General features: G+C 37.5%; 2 protein-coding genes across 5 annotated transcripts in view; one reads left to right on the forward strand and one right to left on the reverse strand.

The window, feature by feature from the left end:
• The first annotated feature begins 88 nt into the window (after positions 1–88).
• The window catches only part of ccdc146 (coiled-coil domain containing 146), a 43,977-nt gene continuing 21,919 nt past the window's right edge, over positions 89–22,146 (forward strand). Inside the window, exons 1-4 of one of the 4 annotated variants that reach the window (XM_088644944.1) lie at positions 89–656; positions 3,732–3,896; positions 18,319–18,401; positions 19,282–19,491. In XM_088644944.1, the coding sequence (XP_088501070.1) occupies positions 3,744–3,896; positions 18,319–18,401; positions 19,282–19,491 (446 nt within the window). In that variant the 5' untranslated portion in view covers positions 89–656; positions 3,732–3,743. Of the gene's footprint in view, positions 657–1,499; positions 1,766–2,111; positions 2,322–3,727; positions 3,897–18,318; positions 18,402–19,281; positions 19,492–22,146 lie in introns of those variants that run through there. The other 3 variants (XM_088644942.1, XM_088644943.1, XM_088644941.1) reach the window with 3 other exon arrangements.
• fgl2a (fibrinogen-like 2a) lies at positions 5,140–10,219 on the reverse strand. The gene is made up of 2 exons (XM_088644958.1): positions 9,517–10,219; positions 5,140–7,102 (listed from the first exon to the last, which is right to left on the reverse strand). Exons 1-2 carry the CDS (start codon positions 10,127–10,129, stop codon positions 6,399–6,401), a joined length of 1,317 nt encoding a protein of 438 aa, XP_088501084.1. The 5' UTR covers positions 10,130–10,219; the 3' UTR covers positions 5,140–6,398.

The raw sequence follows: 22,146 nt of genomic DNA on the forward strand, positions 1-22,146 counted from the left end.
TTGTCTACATACTGACAGACGAAGGTTTTTCAATAAAGCTACTACACAATTTCCCTGACAGGACAACAAGGAATGTCCGTCTTCGCTCCACGTCTTTTTAAATAAAGAAACAATAATACAGGCTTCCAGTATTTTTACAATATTGGCATAGAAATGCCAGATCAGTAACAAGTGGCACCTCCTTGGCCTTCAGGTTAGGGTTCTGGAGTAGTTAGAGATTTCTTTATAACAGTAAATCATTTTTTAAGAGTTTAAAGTGCCTTTTACTCTAACGGTACATTTCGGACCGCTTCAAAACATTTGCCTGTGTCTTTATAAATGAAAGAATATACGCGATAACACCTTTGACTAAACCATAGGCTATACTTCGGGAAGTTTTTTGGGATGGTCGCTTTCATTGGCTGCTGTCTAGACTGGCACTTCAAATACCAACCAGATTCAGAAAAGGCTTTGATTGCGTGTTGTCATGGAAACGCAGAAGCAAACTCCGGCGAGGCCGAGATTGAGTAGCAAACAACTCGAAGATCTAAAGACACTCACCAGGCTTTTAAAAAATACATATTTGCAAATATTTTCTTTCATATATTTTCTTTCATCTTTCATATATTCTGTAAACATAAACATAGGGTGGAAGGTGCTTTTGAGCGTTTCCCCAGGTAAGACATTTTAAACAGATTAGCCCTTTTGAAGCTGTCATTCTCTTAAAATAGTCATTATTGGTAGGTGTTTATTATTTATACTGTATGTATACAGCGCAGAAAAAAAAGTTTGATTATAACGCACTGAATAAATTAAGATATGCATCCATTTTATCACACGTTTACGTAACGGAGAATTTACTGGAGTAATCTGTGTGAGTTTACCATGCTCACGGGTATAATAACACTGACGTGTCGGCGGGGACTCCACAGCCGCAGGTTCCACATGCTCACCACTCGCTCCACGAGGAGCTTGGGGTTCTGTGCGGCCTTAAAGTTGAACAAGTGTAAAAGCACTTGTATTATTGTGGAATTAAAATGAACTTTATCGAGCTTCTTGTTTTGTATTACTGATGGTGTTCATCTCAAATGTAAAAAAGTGAGGGTTGAGACGGTGCTGGAGTCGCTTTGAAATGGATGGGCTGTGCTGTTTTGATTATCTGATCACCAGTTTAACGTATCTGACGATTAGTAAGCTTTCTTTAATCAGCTTTATTTAATTGGCTAGGGTAATTATTTATGTTAACAAAATAAGTGTTTATTAATAATACGTCACTGTGAAAAAGTACAGTAATTGCTCACGAACAACACAGATGCAGTATGTGCACCCATAACGTGGATGTACTGTAATACCGTTCTTCAGTATCTGTTTGCTTCCAGGAGATGGCAGTAAATGAGAACTGTTTGAACACTTGCACAATGTTTAACACATACTGTATGCCGAGATCGTTGGGGATCATATCTGCAATACCTCAAGTAATCTCAAACGAAGTGTTTACTGTGCTGTAAGGGTTAATGAAAGCAAAATGCGATTTCTTGTATATTAACGCCAGTCCCACCTGAATGTCACTTTAATTGTTTTTATTTTCTGTTCTAAAGGTTCGAAGTGGTAATTGCAAAATTGATGAAGGTCGAAAACTCAGGTCTACGGTGTTTGAAATTTACTGTGATTTTGTAAATGTTTACATCTGCATTACTTGTATAATGTTATGCTGAATTATTTAAAATACCTGAAAAACCGAGACTACATGTTTACACATGGCATTTTGGAGAGTACTCATGTTATGGTTTTTCTTAAATCTATGCATTGTGCATTGTTTAACAAACACCAGTTATTGGTTAATTTAAATCTAGAGGACTGGATTAATTTTAACAGTGATGGCAAAAACATTTGCATATATATACTGTATATGTTCCGACACCACTGCAGTTTGAAGACATCCAGTCGAAAAAAAGTAGGTATTATTCAAACTTTAAAATCACTATTTTCTGAATATATTGCTTTCAACAAAAGCCAAGATGTCCGGAATCTTAAGGATGTGTTCTACACTAGTAGGCAGCCCGTTGAGCAGAGCTTGCAAACGGATGACATTAAGACTGTTAGTATCTCGTCTCATCCCTCGCTTGCTCTGCATGAATCATGCTGTACCAACCGCTGCCTTCAAACAGACGTTTTTGGAATCGTTTTTGCAGAGACTTAACGAAATGAGGAATCCCCTCTTCCCACATTCAATCGCACTATTCAATAATGCGCGATTGAATGTTTATGAGCAAGTGCGATTAGTGGATATGTGCAAAAATGAAGGGGTATGTGCAATTACTGGGGCTCGAGCTGATTGAAGAGTGAGTAAATTTACAGGTTCTGGTAAATTGCGTGGATTCCTGTAGGAGTGGTGTGTAATGACTATGTGTGTGTTGATTGTTATATTTATCTGTTCTATTAGTATGTGTTTTGTATCTCGGTGTATAAAACTAGCTGCTTGGATGTAAACAAATTTGTGAGAAATCAGACAATAAGGTATTACATCATATAATGTAAATCATATCGTATGTAACATACATTTCTGTGAATTTTGAGCAACAGAGTTATACATTTACTTCTGCATATTCATTTTGCAGTATTCTACTGTAAGTTACGTTTTCCTGTTTCCTCTTTGATGAACTGGAATTAGAGCATGGAGAAGAAAGAAGTAAAGGAGATTTTGTACCTAGCTGAGCCATGATACGTAGTTTACTCTCAATACTGTTAACACCAAAGCACTTAATTTATATTATTGTATAAGGCTGCCTTCATTAAAAAGTATGTCTGCCAAATTTTCATTAAAACCGACCACACTGAAACACTGAATGATCATGGTGAGACTTGGAGGTGGGCCAGAGCTTAACGAACCCATTCTTCTTAAATCAATGTTCCGCTGTGCAGTGGGAACCTTAATGGGCACATTATGCAAGACTTACTTCTCTGTAATCTAGCAGGAGGGAGCCCTGCCTACCTGCTGTTCAATGTTTTAATTGTCCGTAACAAAGCCTGAAGTATTTTAAATCATTAGTAACCTATCAAAGACACAGACTGACTCATCAAAGCTAGATCATTAGCTTTGGTTGGCTTGCCTGGTTACTTCTGCATGGCATAATTTTTTAGTTATGTGAAAATGTTGAATAATGTCTTGAATGTTTAGGGTAAGCCCTGTATAAATGTAAACCTATGGCACCTGATTTAACTTTCAAACTTTTGCCATGGGCTTTAAAATCAAAAGCATATTAACAAATAAACCTAAAATGTTTTAGATGTTTCAGACTTTTAGGCCACTTTAGCCTAAACATCCATTCATTCAGTACTCCGTTTTACGCACTGCATTATAACTATCTTTCCTACAAAGCCACCCTTTTAATTGATTAATGAGAATCTAGTGCATACTCGTTTAAAAGATAAGCTCATCAAAGATTTCAAATGTCCTAGGCTAAATATTCTTTGAATTTCTCTTTTCAGAGGGATGAGGCGTAGGTGTAGGTCTACATTTTAAAGAATTGTAAACATCAGGAAGCTTTAATGTTACTTGCTTACACAACCATTTTTTTTACTCAAGCATTGTAGGAGTCTGTAACAAGCTACCCCACCATGTTCTGGAATCTGACACCCTGTCTTCTGTCAAGCAATGATGAGATGAGACCCTTGAATCTCTTAGCTAGAACGAGCTGTGTGGTCTGCTCTCATCTGTAACCTTTATTACGTTCTTATGTTGTCCCAGACAGAATCCCTTTGTCATGAGTCACAGTGAGGAGAGCAACCCTCCAAGTGAGGAAGAGGATGAAAGCCCAGAGGAGACGCCCCTGTCTGCCCTGGCTCCTCGTGCAGACCTTCAGGAAGAGCGACGGGCAGATGTGTCTGCAAGCCCTGCAATTCAGTGCTTGAATGAGGTATTTATCATCATTGAAGGTTTATCTGTGCATTGGAATGTGGAAAAATATTGCATAATGACATTTAGTGGCTGCAAGTAGGTACATCTTGTTTCTGGTAAAGATAAATAGTATGGACTCAAATGAATGAGAAATTAGAGGCTTTTGGGGTTTCTGAATTAGATTTCATCATCCAGAAATATCACGTTTCAATTAAATTAAATAATCGTATCAACGCATGCGATCTGTAAAATGGCAAAATTGGAAGAAATAATTCAGGTAAAACAGATTAATAAAAATGTATCTTGTGTATTAAGTGTGCTGTTAATCTTTGAATAAATAGAAAGACTTAACAGCAGGCTGCTAAAATGAAATGTCACTGTTGTGGGTGGCAATTAAGTGTTTTTCCACTAGATGACATGTACAGTAGATTAAAAAGGTGTCGCTACTGTAATTTGTGTTTGCGCTTGTGAGAATGTGATATTCATGATGTGGCACAAAGTTGACTTATTGCAAGTTTAAATATTAAGATGAGGTCCTATTGAAATCTTCTTGCTTGATAAGCAACAGCTGTACTTAAGTTAGGGTGGGTGAGGTCAGTTTGGAAAAGTATTTTGCAGTGAAGGGAGGTTACATTTTCTAGATTATGTGCTAATGTATAATAAATCAGTTAAAGTAAGAGGGTGTTGTTATAGCTAAAGGGCAAATCAGTTCTTAACCCGTGAACTCCGTGCCCCTAATGTGTTGTTTGGCTTTTATTATTATTAGCAACAGTAAGATGTCTTACTGTGAGAAGTCTCACATGTTTAATTTAATCATTTAATGCGTACACAAGTAGCGACGGATGAATACATACTGTTAGTGAACTCTTAGAGTTTAGCATTTTATATTTATTTGATAAAATACTGTATATATTATTTCAATTAAGCAAAAAAGACAGAGGTGCAGAGGTTAGCACTGCTGCCTCACAGCTCTGGGGCCCTGGGTTCAATTCCTTGTTGCTATTTGCATGGAGCTTGCACTTTCACATGTTTTTCCTCCAGATGCTAGGGTTTTCTCCCACAGTCCAAATACATACCGATAGGTCAATTGATTTTGGGAAGATTGGCCCTGGTGTGAGTATGTGTGTGTGTGTGTCTGTGCGTCCTGTGATGTTTTATCCCACCCTGTGCCTGTTGCTTGCCAGGACAGGCTCCGACTCCCCTGCAACCTTGTGTTGGATAAAGCAGTTACCATTATTAAATGCATGGACGGACAGTTTCAGTACAATTTTTTAACAAAAACCTTTATTGTTTGTTTACTTTCCACCTGCATTTTTTTAATATGATTTAAAAGCTCTAATATACATAATTTAATTTAAAAAACCCATTCTGTACACAAAGCACTTTATTCCAGTCTCACTCTTCAAAATTATAATTCTGTCGTTCAGAAAGCACAGTTAGTCTTTCTCAGTCAAGATGGTTAAACCAAGCTCAGTCTCTATGTTTGTCAGTTCAGCACAAACTGACTGTTGTCCTTCTTAAAACATTTCTCAACCAGGAATATTTTTAATGAGTCATTTAACTTATTTATCCAGGAAACCTCATGAATGTGTTTTATAATGCATTTCCTTCTGTAGTTCACAACGCTATCATAAACAAAACCTCAGAGAAGCATTCATTCTAATTTGTCAGCTCTCAGTTTGGGCTGCTCAGCATTATATATTAAATTATGCTCTGGTCCTACTTTCAAAAATAAATACTGTACACTTTTTCTTTGAGGACATTCTACATTTTTCTACCTGAACAAAAAAGGATATTACAGTTATACCAACAAAAGGTGGCAGTATTGTATAAAATATAGTATCTCATAACAGTCTTCTTACAAAAACTTCCAACTCTAGTAATTGTGTTTTGAAGCTGTATTGTGATTTGATTAAAATACAAAAAAAGCAGAAGCAGTTTTTAAGCTTAGTATTCATCTTTCATGGATGCTTTCGGTAGCTTGTCAAGCTGCTAGTTTAAAATGCCATTAGCGTACTGTGCGGAGGTGAAGCACATAATTCTTATCATTTTTTTTCTGTACAACTTGATTAAATTGTTTTCAGAAATTAGTTTTGTACACTTTGGCTCTCTTTGTTGGCTATAGTTTGATGTTTCTACTTCTAAACAAATGTGGGATTGAGATGTTTGAATCACATGACTATTAGCAACAAAACGGGCTAGGTAGGCTGACTGGCCTGCTCGCCTTTGTAAACTTTTCTTCTTATACTTTATTTTTTCCTGTTATAGCAAACATGAATAGTTTCTGAGATGTGTCGCAAATAGATTTGTATCTCATACTAATATTTCTGGAACATTTTACATTCAGGAGAAGAAGGATTGTAACAGTAAGGTTTGCTTCACATTTTTGTGTTAACAGAATTAACGATCTGCTATTAAGAATGTTTTTTTTTTACTTAGAAATTTGGTGTGATGTGAAGTGTTCTGAACTTGCTGAAGTTTGCTATTGTCATTCAGATGTCAGCAGACGAGCGCTAACGTCCTACGGTGCATATTTTTTAGGTCTGATCATCATTTTTACTGTTTTAAACACTTGTCTGTAACTTGACGGGTGTTCATCCGATAGAGTCGGCCAAGTGCCCCAGAAGATCCCATTTCGGATCCCCTTGTATTTTTTGTGGTAGTATTTGCCATTCAGGTTTGCAGACATGCAAGCATCAAACCACCAGCCCGAGCCATAGTAGGCACCACAGTTCCCTGAGGGGTACATGTCATTGTCCTTATCAGGGGTGGTAAAGAACTTCTGGTCGTGGTTGTAATTTTTGCTGAAGTGCAGGGCGTCCCCAGCAGTGCCAGAGTAGCCACTGACTGATAGTCGGTAGCGAAGGTACTCGTTGGAAACGTAGAACTGGTCGTACTTGGCGTATTCCCGCACTCCTTCGAAGTCCTCCAGCTCGATCCGCAGGATCATGTCCTTGGCCTTGGTGAGCAGGTGGATCTTGTCGTTGCCCAGCCAGAACTCCCCCTGGACCGCCCCAAAGCCGTTCTTGTACTCTGCCCACGTGCGGTTGAAGCTCACGCTGCCATTGAAGCGATGCTGGATCACGGTCCAGCCTCCTCCGAAAGATTCCATGTCGCAGTAGACATCAAAGGTACCATTCTTGGGGTCAGGGGTGACTTTATAGACCCCGTTCTTCTTCTCTTCCAGGACGTTGTAATCGGAGCAGTCTCTTGGCGCTATTATAACTGTTGAAAAGTTTAAAAAAAGAAAGTTTTAGTGCAAAAAGGGGAATGGACTAGAAATATTTTATATATTTAAATACAAATAATAGCCCTATGAAAAATGTCCTTGTGAAACAGTTTAAGGTCTTCCACTGGACTACAATGAACAGCTTTATTATGAAGAGGAGCATTCAGCCAGACCCCTGAACCTGAACATCTGTCTCAGACGAATATGTGATTTTTAGTGCTGTTTGTTTGCGTTATCTGTGAGAGTATCACAGTCTGCTACGACAGCTTTGAAATGGTCCAGAGTTGGCTATTACAGTAATGTAATTTGCATTTATGTACACCCTAGTAAAAATGCCACTTTAATATGAACATCTGTTATGATTCCCAAAGATCATGAATTGTTCTATAGTATGTTTTTCATTGTTTTTGTACAAAAACACTATAATAAAAGCCTCCACAGCCATAGTGCAGTTTTTAACTTGTGGATTTCTGGGGTTCTTTTCTCCAATTATATTAATGTTCCAACTTCTTTGTCATGCCACAGAAGATTAAAATAAATAAGCTCGTAGGAGAGGTTCAAAGAAACAAATTGGCATTATCCCAGCATTCATCTGTACATCATCAGTACCATTTTGAAAAACCTCAGTCCTAAGCCAGATGAGTATCAGCTGAGGAGCAGCAATTTGAGTTGCGTTAGCAGAGTGTCCAGGAACATGAGTGTAAAAAGGTGCAAAACTACAGCCCTAAGCCAATCACCGTGTACATTTTCAGGTTCCTGTCAAGATGTTTGTGTTCTCTGAAAAGATGTTTTCCTAGCGAAAGGAGCGATTGGGCTCTATTGAATGAGGGAAAGGGGAGGACAGAGCAGAATGAGGCGATCTTTCCCTTCAAGCTGCTTCCATCTGATTGCTAAGAACATGACAAAAAATCAGCCAAAAGTCATCAGGGTGTTCCCTCTTGTGTCCTGCACTCTGACAGGATAATGCATTGTAGAGCTTGTGTACCTTAGTAAGCAACTCGCCTGAAAACAAGGGAAGTGTTTCGGTTTTAAAAGGAAGAGTACTATTGCTAAAATTCCCGAGGGCTAACTTTATGTAACTATTTTTGTTATTTAAATGCATCCATTTTCTGAATGTCATTTCTGTTATTTTCTGAATGTTCTTTTTACACTTTAATAAGTATTGAATTTTTCACAGTAGTGTGCCCAAAACACACAGTAGAGAGAATAATAAGAGAGAACTGTAAATCCATGTACCTGTATATGCAGTACACCCCAAGTTTCAGTTTCTGGAAACCTAAGTTACTAGTTGTTCATCTTGATGGAGAAAAGTAATTTAATTTTGTGTACTTTTGTTCCGCATTTATTTTTTAATTGGGAATCTTTAGGTTACATCGCATATGTTTATACACTGTTTAGAAGTTTTTGTTCTGATGTTCAGATCTGTCAATAAAATAATGTATGTTAAAAGCAAAAAGGAGATTAGAAATATCTTATGAATTGAAAGAAAAAGATTAACCCTCCAAAAATTCAGGTTCTTCCATCTGCAATAAACAGCTTTATTAATAAAAGGAGCATTCAGCCAGACCCCTGAATTTGAATCTGTCTAAAGTAGTATATGATTTTCAGTCTCCAAGTTCAGTCTATATCAGGTTTTTTTTTTTATCAAAGCTTTGCAAAACATTTTTCTATGCCCTGGAGACATTTTTCTTATTTGGAGATTAAAGTAGATTCCATTGATTTAATACTGTATTTATTATTATAAAACATTAAGTATTTTTTCTTATAAGAACCTACTTCTTTACTTTAAATGTTTTTTTATTGTATAAGCCAGAATACTCTTATTTTAAATTCCATATTTGAATTGTTTTAAATTTAAGGTAAAACATAGTTTTATTTATGATCTACAGTTTACAATCTAAATACCTGAAGAATATTAAAGTTGAATGGTTTTTCTTAAACTTTTAAGTAACTTTTGTTGCCATGGTTTGAAAACAAAAACATAAAAGTGTCTTTCCTAATTTGCTCATCAGAAAGAAATAACCATACTTTGCACAGTGGTCAGAATGTGTTCTTTTATGCATATTTCACTGTTTTGTTTAACTTTTGTTGTTAGTGAGAAATGCTTTTTAGATCTCAGATTTAGCTCTTTCATTTATTTTGTTCAGCTTTCAGTGTTTTGACCAAGGGACACTGCTCTAATTATACAAGCAAAAAACAGCTAACAAAAAAACATTAGATTAACACTATTAGACTAACTAAACATTATTAGTAAGCTTAATACCGTACATAAAGTATTATTAGTATTATTAGACTCATATTATATTAAGTGTTCATAATATCTCAATATTATAATTATGGGACATACATGTTTTATTACTGAGCTACACCTGCCATAGCTCACTTAAAGCAGACACAGTAACAGACTTACACTGTGGTGAAGTAATGACAGGACAGGCGCTGGAACACTTGCTGTCCAAGCTGCTGACCACCCCAGTCAGGTTTTTCACCTTATTGTCGACCATAGCCTCCACATTCTTCATGTTCAATAGGCTGAGCTCCTCAATGCGTCCCTGCAGACTGTTGATTTCTTTCCTTGCATTCTTCAAGCTGCTGGACATCTTGTTCAGTTTTATCTGCATGTCATGGATGCTGGTACTTTGCTGGCTTTTGTTGCCCTGCTCATTGCTTGTAGGGTCCGGTCCAGGACCTTCACTGCTGTCTTTCTGCAGGATCTGGTCAGCTTGCTGCTTGCATTCCAGACAGGAGCTTTTGAGCTTGTTCACTGTCTGTCTGAGGCTGTGCAGCTCTTTCATGGTCTTCTCCAGCATCTTGAACTGCTTGGGCATTTGGATAGTGAGGGGTGGCAGGGTAACCTGGTATGGACAGTCCTCCTCCTCCTCACAATGTGCACTTGGTCTGAGCTTCACAGGGCAAGCTGCACTCCCTTTGCCTTCCTTGAGTCCTCCTTCTTCTGCATCTCCAATTCTCCCTGTGCTGACCAGCAGCACAACTTTAAACACACAGAGCAAGGCAAGCCTCATATTGTCTAATACTACAGCACTTATTGGCTTTTGGAGAAAACTGAAGTGCTGCTACCTACTTTTATAGCTGTCTCATTAAGAACAGGCAGAGAGAGGAGTGTAACTGAGGAAAGGGTGGGTGGGAACCTATTGCATAATAGTTTGCAAGACAGATATTAATACTACGAGGAAAGAGTGCGTAGGTCTTGGCAGATCTGCAGTGCCTGTCACTCAGCCTTGTTCTCTGACCAGTGAGATGACTCTCTTCAATAGGAATTACTCTCTTGGGGCTCTGGTTCAAGACATTGTTCTTTTTTTTTTTTTCAGAAACACACATGCTCCTAAGTATGCAATATGCTTTTAAAATTAACACTTGAAGACAACAGAATATAGTCTAAAAATCCTTCCTGTCACTCTGTTACTTTGTCTTCAATTCAATCCACACGCTTGCACATGTTGTTGAGTCTTCTTTCAGAGCTCTGCTGTTCAGCGGTCATATTTAATTTATGTTCAGTCCATCCGGGACAGGTCCCGATATTGTTTCATCACTGAAATGTGAATGTCACAGTTCTATAAATGTTACAGAAGAGTCAATCCAAACAGCACTATGTCCTGCTTTTCACATGAAACCTGAAAACTGAGCTGACACTAGCTCACTGAAATTAATGTCCAAAGAGGCCGTATTAGCCCAAGGCCAGGACAACACTGCTTATTTCTTTTCATAACCTCTACAGGAGAACAGTTATATCCATGGTCATCTGTCAGATAAACCCATGTGTGCTGTAATGTATGATAGGACTCACTGCCGTGCTAAATAAAAGAACATTCCTTCACAGCTTGGTAGGCCTGGCAGGGCTCTGTGCGTCAGCAGTCTTGCTCCGATGTACAGTACTTGTACACAACTGTGTGGGTTAAGCTCCTGGTCAGGTGGGCTGCCTCCTGCTAGGATGACCCGAGGAAGTGCCACACTGTGTCTGAGCTGTGAAGCACATTCACGCAGACAGCTCTTCCAAACCTTGGACTTTCCATTGTACTGCTAATAATCTGCAAACAAAGCCTTCGCTGTGTCATGTCAGGTCTTACTCCTTATTAACGTTGTTTAAAAATAGCTGAGCTTTTTTTTTTAGCAAAAGATAAAGCACTCAGATTTGTTATGAAAAGAATTCAAGTTATTGTTTTTAATTTGTGCTTTAGCTGCGCAAAACAACTTCACGTTTGAAGTTTTTTTTTGTTCTCGTGTACAATTATGTAAGGCAGTTTTAATTGTTTCCCATTTTTCCTAGTAGCTGTCTTTAGCAGTCTGCCTTTATTCACTGTGGCTGATTTATGTGATTGCTTTAAATCCCCTGAATTTCTTTTTTCAACTCAGGTTCATTCCATAAGAAATCAATCATGAAAAAACATTCCATGCCTCTTTTGTTCTAGGTGGTTCCTCGGCCTGAGTGACATCCCTTTTATCACAAACGGCTCAACACAGGTGATCTGGGTTTTGACCCCTCAGTAAATCGTTCCATGGCCATAGCTTTCTAACTGTAATTGTTGCAGAAAAGTGAAAGAATCATTTGAATGCTTATATACTGTATAGGCATGTCTTGCTATTCTGTTATTTTTTATTTTACAGTTTTTGGTAAATTAATGCCGCCCATTAAGACAACAACACACAGCAGCTGGGAGTTCCCAGACAAGCCCGAGCTGGCACATTGGCACACTTGGTGTAATCAGGGGACCGATTTCGAGCTTGGTATTATTTGCCATGTTTCCAGGACAGCCATCAGATCTACATATAAATATATCATAATAATTAATAATTGCTTACACTTATATACTGTAGCACTTTTCTGGACACTCCACTCAAAGCACTTTACAGGTAATGGGGACTCACCTCCACCACCACCAAATTGTAGCCCCATCTGGATGATGCAACAGCAGCCATAGTGCGCCAATACTCTCACCACACAACAGCTATCAGTGGGGAGGAGAACAGAGTGATGAAGCCAATACATAGATGTGGATTATTAGGAGGCCATGATTGGTAAGGGTCAATGGGGAATTTGGCCAGGATGCCAGGGTTACACCCCTACTCTTTTTGAGAAACACCCTGGGATTTGTAATGACCATAGAGAGTCATGACTTCGGTTTTACATCTCAGCCGAACGGTGCCTTTATACAGTATAGTGTCCCTGTCACTATACTGGGGCATTAGGACCCACGTGGACCGCAGGATGAGCGCCACCTGCTGGCCCCACTAACACCTGTTCCAGCAGCAACCTTAGCTTTTCCCAGGAGGTCTCCCATTCAGGTACTGACCAGGCTCGCACCTGCTGAGCTTCAGTAGGTTGTCAGTTGTGAGTTGCAGGGTGATATGGCTGCTGGCAATATATGGTGGAGGACCATAACAAAGAAGATTGCTCAGATGGTAAAACTAATTTACAAGAGAAGAGATTATAGTTGACGCAGTGGCTTGAGTAAAAATATTGTTGCAGTTCACAGTTAAGAGTTGGAAAGGAGGGAGCACCTCCAAAACAACCATGGCTTGTTTTCTTGCAGTCTTTCAGATGTACTGTATGTATATTTTTAATGAAATGTCCCAAAGTTAAGATTGGCTTCTCCAAACCTACAAAACTGAAAAGAAAGGAGTATGTACCGACAGGTAATAGAAGTACACTTGAATTGTGTGTGAACAATACGCTGAAATGCAACACTGATGCTCATTCAGTTCTCAGCATTCACAACTGAGTGCTACTGCAAAATTCTTTTTCATCACAATGGGCATTACTTATCTTTTCTCAAGAATTCCCCACATAACATTGAATACCACAGGAAGGGGAGGAAATCATCTGTAGCTTCAAGATTTCAAGAGTTATCTACACATGTTCTTTGTTCAGCCTGGTGGTTGTAGTAGCATGTCACAAGTGAGCTAAAGCTACTAGATCAATCCTTCAACGAACGTTAAGCTGAAGATCATAAAATAGAGTGTTATATACAGTATTCTATTTTCTGAATCCTCAGTACATCTTCTATGTTGTAATATCTGAATGCTGTGTGAATAATAGTCTTAACTTATTCAAAAACATCTTTTAAGATAAAGAGGAAAGATTTGTGACATTTTTTCAAAAGAAGATTAAACTTGTTATAATATTTTTTTGCAATTAGCATAGACTAGCTCTGATTCAGAGTTCTACAAGTTGTGATAAGACATAAAAGTGGAACTTTTTTTACTTCAAAGCTACATCGGCATTCTCGGTTTAGATTAATACTTTAGATGTCAAAGACACAGAGATTGTGTTTTAGTCTTCTTGCTAACAACCTACTTGGTCTGTCATGCTGAAAGCTTTGCACAGCTACCAGTATTAATGAAGTCTCTTACAAGAATTTCTTAACATTATAATTAATCCTGTGCAATTTCTTTGAGCTGTTGACTTTATAAACTAGAGGATTTAACGCTTGACTTTATTCAATTAAACACCCTTTTTGAAATTAACTTTTAACCCAGTAAAAGTGCTAATAAATTACTGACAAGAGAATGCTTTGAAGCCTGCCATATATAGTACGATCTTCCATAGTCTGTTGAAAAGAACTGGCACAAATACAGTAAGGCTAAATGTCATGTCCAGTCTGCTGCAACTGATTTCCCTGACAGAGGCAGAGTTAGGGAATGTCCTGTGTACCAGTGGAGGCTGGATATCTTTCTTTCCTCAGTGTCTAGGGCTAAAGGACTAAAAATGACACAGCTCATGTTTGGCAGAGTGCACTTATGCTGCAGGGTGAACTAGGAGTAAATGTAGCTACACCCACTAGAGGTCTTGAATCCAAGATTCTCCAAGATATTAATAAATCCCAGATTAATATTATTTTAAACATTTTTATTATTTTAATTGGACCACAGTTTTATTTAAAGCAATCTGCTCAGTAGTACAGCAGCTGGGCCCACCATTCAAACCCACACCCTTCTAGTTCTGAGACTGTAGCCCTTACTATTCCTCCAGACTGCTGCCCAAGCAACAAGAGATGCAGAATTTCGTATATCTACACACTGCCTACATCTAGGCTAGTATGTATACTTATAATCCAGAAATCATTAAAAAGAACATTAGCACAAGGTTTTCCCTTTAAGTACAGTATGTATGAACCTTCCATGATCCTTCACAAATCCTCCTGACTTAGCAATGTTCTGGTAATGTTGGCATATGTATGAATTACATTCTAAAAATAATATGTATGTCTTCATAGGAATTGTCTTCTAAACTCCGTACAGTAGGGGGTTCAGAAGGCTGAAGATACATAATCATTGTTCAGCCTTATCTCAAGAGTAGTTCGGGTGGGTAGCTGCATCAGCATGTGTGGGCTGCAAAGGAACAAGTCATAGGATTATTCCATGCTGAAAAGAGAAGAAAGAATACACCCGACACCCGAAGAAGGCTCCACAGCGGAAACGTGTTTTCTTTCTTCTCTTTTCAGCTTAGAATAAACCTGTTACTTGTTCCTTATCTCAAGAGTACCTTTTCTGTTATGCAAACACTTTGTTTCTAGCAATAAATTAGGCATCACCACTTGATCCTGTTCCTAACAGATTGAATACATTTTGCCAACCATGTGTTAGCAGTGTTAGTTACAATGATCTTTTCTGCTGTGCAAAAACAGGCACCACAAAGTCTTTTCTGACTATACTGTACGTGTTCTTAATTATATGTATAATCATTGCTTCTTCCACCATTAGATCCAATGCTAATGACTGCACACTGCACTTCCCCAAGTCCTTTAGTAGAAGCAGAGCTGGAAGCTCCTAAAATAAGTTACAGTACATGCTGGAACATTTTTTTTAACTCTGAGTTAAGAAGCAAAAATTATTTTTTACTGGAAATGGGTGAAACTCAGATGGATCAAACAGTTTCCAAGATAGTGGTGCTAGAGTAATTCAGACATGTGCCAGACAGACTTCACTGTAAGTCAGTACAGGTTTGGTTTCCTTATTCATGTAGAGGGCAGTGTAGATAGCACACTTAGCAACATCATCTTGTAGTAATGCATACTAAATAATACAGTTTGAAAATTCAAAAGACGTATGCATTATTTGTTATATTAAAAAATTGTTTTCCTAATCTATACCCCTTGACTTAAAAAGCTAAAAAAGTAACTTTTGTTGTGAGCCACACAGGGAAAAAAAGAATCCACTGATTCCCAAATCTATAAAACTCTTCCAAGTTGTTTTGTAACTAGTGTAGATGTTAAACAGATGTTTGTTTTGGTTTTTTTTCAGATAAAGTATCCTAAAGCATGATGTAATGATTTCTTTTCGAGAACTTCCAGTATGAGTCAGTACTGTTTAGCATGGCAACTGCAGTGCAGGGTGAAAATAAAGCTCTACCTGCTGACCTTAAGCATTTTTATTCAGAGTCTCTCCCCCAGCGTCAGGATGGGATAGACAAGTAATATTTAAGCTGACGTCTGCTCCTCACCTAACTAAGAAATCTATACGTATTGATTTTTCTTCTGTCATTGATTGCAAAATGAAGGGAAACTTGTATTTCAATTGAGAGCCAGACATACCCATTTGACCCATAAATGCCTGGGTCGAGACAGAAATCACACTTTTGACAAAACCCCAGGGAGTGTTTAAAAAAGAAATTTGTTCTTATTCAAGTAGTTCTGTTTTAGAAACAGCATCTTCATCAGATGGAATACCAATTTTACCATTTTACCATTTTCGCCAGCATTTCTCTTCAGGCATTATGCAGTTGACGTACAGTATGTTTCTCAAAACATTTTTTTATTTGTGGATATTTGTGGATGTGGTGATATGTATTCTTTCATCCTACCAGAAAACACTATTTTTTTAGTCACATCTTGCCTTTCTTGATATTCATTAATTTGAATGCAGCCTAAGAATAAATCGCATACATTACTGAAAATGGGTACAGCATCATCATGCGTGCCCTCAACAATTGTCAAAGCCTTATGGTTAAAGGTCTCCTCTGCTCTCTTTAATTTCCCTGTTTTTGTTCAAGCTAACCCTTTTTTCTCACTTCATACTGAAAAATTCACATTTGTTTCCAATGTTAGAGGATATGTAAAGATCATGATTGAGTGTCATATGTAGTTATCATGAGCACAGGCTACATTTACATGATAAGAAACTGTGATTATGACGAAGCTGCTCCTGAGAAAGATCAGGTGTTTGGAACCACAAACCAGGGCTCTGCAGGAGAGCCCGTGACAGAGAATTAGCTGACTGCCTAAGTACAGTATATAGTATATATTCCTGCCTCACTTCTCTTGGGTGCAGTGTTTGGCTTTGGCTTTGGTGCCTTATGTGTGGAGTCTGTACTGTATATACAGCTCTCCCCTGGTTAATGTAGGTTTGCTCTGGCAGCTCTGATTTCCTTCTCCCTCCAAAGAGGTCTTGGCTAGATCTGATTGGCTATTCTACATTTCTCTTTCTCACTAGCCCTGTGATGGACTGGAATCCTGTCCAGGACAGAAAGAATCATTTCCAGGACTGGTGCAGGGATACTGTACCATCAAATTCGTCATGGCCAGTTGTGGTCAGATGTACTGTAGCCAGTTCATTTACATGCCCATAAACGGGTTATTGTAGCGATAGAATGGACACACTTGATTAGCTCTTCTAATGGAGCAGGTTGTTTGATATTTCATTTGTAATTGTTGAAAAATTGTGCATAAGAAAGAACAGCAAAATATAAATGCCAAAATTCCATAGAGCCCATGCAATATATTTAGAATGTGTAGTACAGTATTTAACATAAATAAATGTTTGAGCATTGAGGTGAATGAATGATTCAGCAGTTCTTGTTACAATAGCACGTAACTGCCTTGGGTGTAAGTGTGGTATGATGAACCCAGATATTGTCCTGCAGTGGAATATTCCTACTATCATTCCAATGAAATGATGGCTTATTACATTTACTAGTAATTCTAATTCATCGTTAATGTTTTGATGCTTATACTTTCACAATAACTAGAAAATGCTGAAACATGATTTCCTGAATTTCTGTATTAAACTTCCTTTTTTGCTCACATTTAATGAAATTCATGAAGCAATCCAAATCCTCTGTAAATTACAAAAGGGATTTCAGCACTCATGTGCCTTGTGTACAGTACTGTTGTGTACTATAGGAACAGGAAACCTTCAAGCTGATTATATGCTTTGGTATTTTGCTATTTTGAATCTCTACTACACATCTAATTAGAATCCATAGCCTTGGATATTTAGGATATTAATTAAGATGCAAGCTTTCAATTTCCAAAGCTGGGGCTAATTAACCCACATATACTGTACATACTGGTATTGCTCTGCACATTTAGTGAGTTTTTGACATCACCTACTGATGTAATAGCCTTCCAGCTGTTCTAAACACAGTAAAATTAGACATTGATTCTGTCAGTTATAATAGACATTCCACAGCTTAAATCTTAACATTATACATGGAAAACAAAAATAAGTTTTATATAAAGACTTATCTTGTACCTAGGACTAACTGCCGAGTCTCTTTTATCTTCACATGCTAATCACTGGGGTTTCAGCAGGTCAGAAGTTTAAAAATCTGGAAGTATTTACTTGCAGAATAGTTGGAAAATCGTTTTGCATTTTTTCTTCTTTGTTATTGCAACAAACACAGATGTTTTCTCTTTCTGTAAACTGTGATGAAGTCCAAAACATTGGAGGGAAAGTCCTGAAACAAAGGATACATGTACTGTATGCTGAAAGATACTCTGTACATCATATTGCTATTATCAGACCAGTGGATAACGCTAATTTCTGGCATTATTCCCTAAATGAGCTACCATTATTGAGTTGACCTCCATGAGCCATGGAGAAATACTGTTCTACTGTATTTGCTACAAAAGGGAAATGCATTCGTTGGAATGTGGTTGTCAAACATGGACTAAAAATGCAACCATTGCTGTTGGTTCCGAGACTTGTACAGCACATTGTATTGTTTATACTTCCTAGTAAATACAGTATATCAATTTCTTAAAGCAATATATTTTTTGGGGGAAAAAGTATCTGAACCAGTAGTTTTCCTTTTCAATTTTTCTGGTGTTGGTTTAGTTGCTTAATATATGTTTTACTGTACCATGCTTATTCCGTTATTTTGTTTGGTATAATAGTTTAACAGTAAAAACTGTTGAAAGTGGTAGGATACATTTGTTCACCCCTTATTATTTTTGTTGTTGTTACTATTTTATAGCTTTTCTCTGCTGGGAAAATCCCTGGAACCAGAGCTGCTGAACTGAAAGCCAGTTACACCCTTCTGCATGACACATTAAAAAGGTTAGAAATCATCAGCATTTAACATCTTTAAACCGAGTGCTTCTATTACCTGGACACTTTGCCTGCATCTACAGTATCCTGATGCTATTTAATAAAGAACACTGTCCTTCAACTGCCTGTGGAAATTGACAAAATCTTGTGTTTTTTTTACAAGAACGGTGTATTCAGTAATATTTTCTTCTTCTTTAAATGTACAGTACAATTAGTATGTACACACTACTCTACTACATTATATACAAGCATTTGCAGTAGTTTAGCATTATATTTTTCTCAAAAAGAACAAAATACAGACTAAGGTTAATTGAGTGTTGAAAAGAAAAATGAAATACCGTAAGAAATTAACCTGTATTTGTTCCTTTGCAGCCAGGATGTTGACACAGTTCCCCACTCGAACATCCTCAAAATACAAATTAATTGATGTCTTAGGCAGAATAATACATTGCGATGTTTATGACCCATCGATATGCAGACTCACAATCATATGAAAAGAGGTTAAATTCCAAGCTCGTCCATTTTTTTGATGAATGCATTCGATTTCTCACACTTTGTTCTCTTCTGCTCACACCCCCATGGCATCAACAGAGTTTATTTCTCTCTAAGAAATATCATTCCATTCAGCAAGAAGTATGCAAGTGTATGCAGATTAGCACGTTTATATGACCGTGGATCCAGACAAAGCATATGTTGATCCTTCCGAGGAGTGCTCCGCTCCGTCACATGTACAGTGTGTCAAGCCAGGGATGTCCAACAAATACATGCAATGTGACTGTGCATTTTCCCAGGACATGTAGCTGTGTGTTGTCATGCATCAACGTGAGAGCAGAGTTTTGCATTAAGTACAGACTTGAGCAGTGCTGGTTACTGTGATTCTGGTGCACAGGACACAGGAGTCTGAGATCAGGCTGCTGCAGGATGCCAAGCGCTTCACTGCGCAGATCGAGAGGCAGAGGCAAGACCTGGAGCAGGCGGAGCAGTTTCCTGAGGGCTCCGACTCGGAGGTCAGCAGGATGAGGCAGCAGCTTCTCAAGTTTTACAATGACCTCAAGGAAGTTGAAGACGGAGAAGACAAGCTGCATTATGACCTGCAGTGGTGAGTGTGCCTTTACACTTCTAGCCCAAAGTGCGTCACACACGGAGCACTGTACGTCTGTTAATATTTAAGATCACGCAGAGAAAGTCAACTGAACATCAGAACAGGTATTATCGTCTACATTTACAACCCTACCATCTCCATGGTCCTTCATCGATAATCCCAAAGACAATTTCACAGAAGTGTGACTAAAACAGCAGAGGAAAGGCTGCAGGTGAGGGTAAGCCATTCGGCCCATCAGGCTCATTTTGTTGTGATAGTAGTTCCTGTCTTTTTAATAACATAATCAGTAACAGAAATGTGCATTTAAAAAATGGGATATCGGCTTTCAAAGTCATAGTTTATAGATTCCTTAACAAAGGGTTTAAAAGATAAATATAAGGACCAAAACATATAATCAATGTATACAGTTGCTGCAAAACATTTGTCTAGTTTAAATCAAAGGTGTGTGTTGAACTGTATTTCTGTATTGCCTAACCTGAGAGTTTCCTTTACTTAATTGGAATATAATTATCTTAGTACTAAATGTATTTCATGACAGCTGTGACCCGACTGATATACTTGAAAATTCCTCATTTTAAACTGTTTAGGAAAAAGGCCTAGTTTATAGTTACTTCCAATTGCCAGGTTACAACCACGTTCTGAAGAGCTTTCAATTCAGTAAAATAAGAAAATATGTATCTCCAGGAATTCCATTCATGCTCTATGAATAATTACTTATTTGCAAGTAAGCAGTGCAGAGTTGTGTGTTAGACTGAAGTTACAGTTGTTTACTATAGTTCCACGGCCAGCACCTAGAGGTAATAGAGGCATTTCTCTTAAGCAACATTTTCAACAGCTGCATCCCTGGATCCCAGGGCCCTGCTGTTGTAAACACACATCTTTCCAGCTGTTTCTCAAGCCAGATATCTAAACTGTGTTAACAGATCAGCACGTGATATTGGCTTCTTTATTATAAAAGTATATTATTGTTTTAACAATATTATACAAACATATTCCTTATACACTGACAACTGCTATAGAACGAAGGGGGAATCTAGAAAAGGGGAAGGTGAGGAGGCATAGCTCCAATTACCACTACTGAAGCACTTGCAATGAATAGTGACCCAATTCGCAGTTGTTACCAAGAAATAGTGTAGGTATACTGTATGTTTCAATATATTCAACATTACACACAGCCAGTATAATCAAAATGAGCCCATTTAAAAAATAATACTATTATGAAACTAATTCCAATATGTGGGAGAAAATCACAGTTTTCCCATGCCAGTATTCCTGATATTTCATCTGTCCTGAAAACTATGTATTATTGAGTCTGGTTGCATGTTGTTATTCTTGTGAAATGTATTTCTGGCTTAATGAACTATAGTTTAAATTGTTTATACAAGTTTAAATTTAATCTTTAAAAGGCAGTGACAAAACTGGAGATCTTAGACTTCTCTATTCCATTTTGGTATAAGCCTCAGAACAGGAGTCACAAATTCAGGTCCTGAAGAGCCTAGTGTCTTTAGGTTTTAGTTCCAGCCTGAGTACTCAATTAACTTAATATTTTTTTATTATATTATATACAGAATTTTCTTAAGGTCTTTTACTTATGATTAAAATGCTTGCTTCATTGAAGGTGAATAACCTAAAAACATCTTGGTTAAAGTACAACAGTTTTGCAGTAATATTCAGGGGAAATATGTAACAGAGCCTGGACTGAATAAATACTATGAGACACTCTAAGAATTGCATTTGAGATAATTTAGACATCCCCCACCCCAACACGTCTCACAGTGTCTCCTCTTTCAGTGGGAACATCAGGGAGGCACATGTTGCCAGGAAGATGAAGTTATATTATTGGCTAATCTGCATATGTAATTTTTCAATAAGTAAGTTTAATAAATCAATCCAGTTCATCCCCTTAATGCAGAATACTAACTATTTGTTAACAGAATCACCACATACTTTTCTTGCCGTGTTTTAAATGTTTCTTGATGCAACTGCAGTTGTTTAATTTGTTAAGAGATTTTACAGTATACTACATGTAAAAATCATTACATGCTCTTCACAGAAAATAAACCATTTTATAGTCTATACTGATACACAAGACTAAAAAGCTTTTTGCTAGAAACCTGTATAGCAGCTCTACTAAAGGTTTATGTTTTTGATAAGGACTTGAGTTACATCAAAATTACCTTGCAATACTGAAAAAGAAAATAGCATGCAAGCACATAAACAACATAACTTCAACAAGAAAAGCAGTACTTTAAATGTAGTTGCTATGGAATAACCATGATAAAATAGCTTTTCCTGTACACATTCATACGGTGCTTTTACTGGAATTTCTAGTGTAAACTAAAATATTGCCCTTACAAATGTCCAAACAAAGTGTGAGTCCTCCAAATGTATTTCTTGTAATGACATTCTGAGCTTTTTAAAATCATATTGTTAAATTTAACAATTCAATAAACATTTTCATTGTAGTATAAGAAATACTGTATTCAGTTATGTTATTAATATTTATACAGATATTGGGGTTACAAAATAGAGAAATGAAGTGGGATAGTCAATAATTAAAATACCTAACTATAACTACCTAATAGTCAGAGATGCCAAGAACGTACCATTGCAGTTGGTATGGTCAGAGGCGCCTAACTATACCAACCACAC

This window comes from Lepisosteus platostomus, chromosome 9 (assembly GCF_059453375.1).
Source record: "Lepisosteus platostomus isolate fLepPlt1 chromosome 9, fLepPlt1.hap1, whole genome shotgun sequence".
Lineage (NCBI taxonomy): Eukaryota > Metazoa > Chordata > Actinopteri > Semionotiformes > Lepisosteidae > Lepisosteus > Lepisosteus platostomus.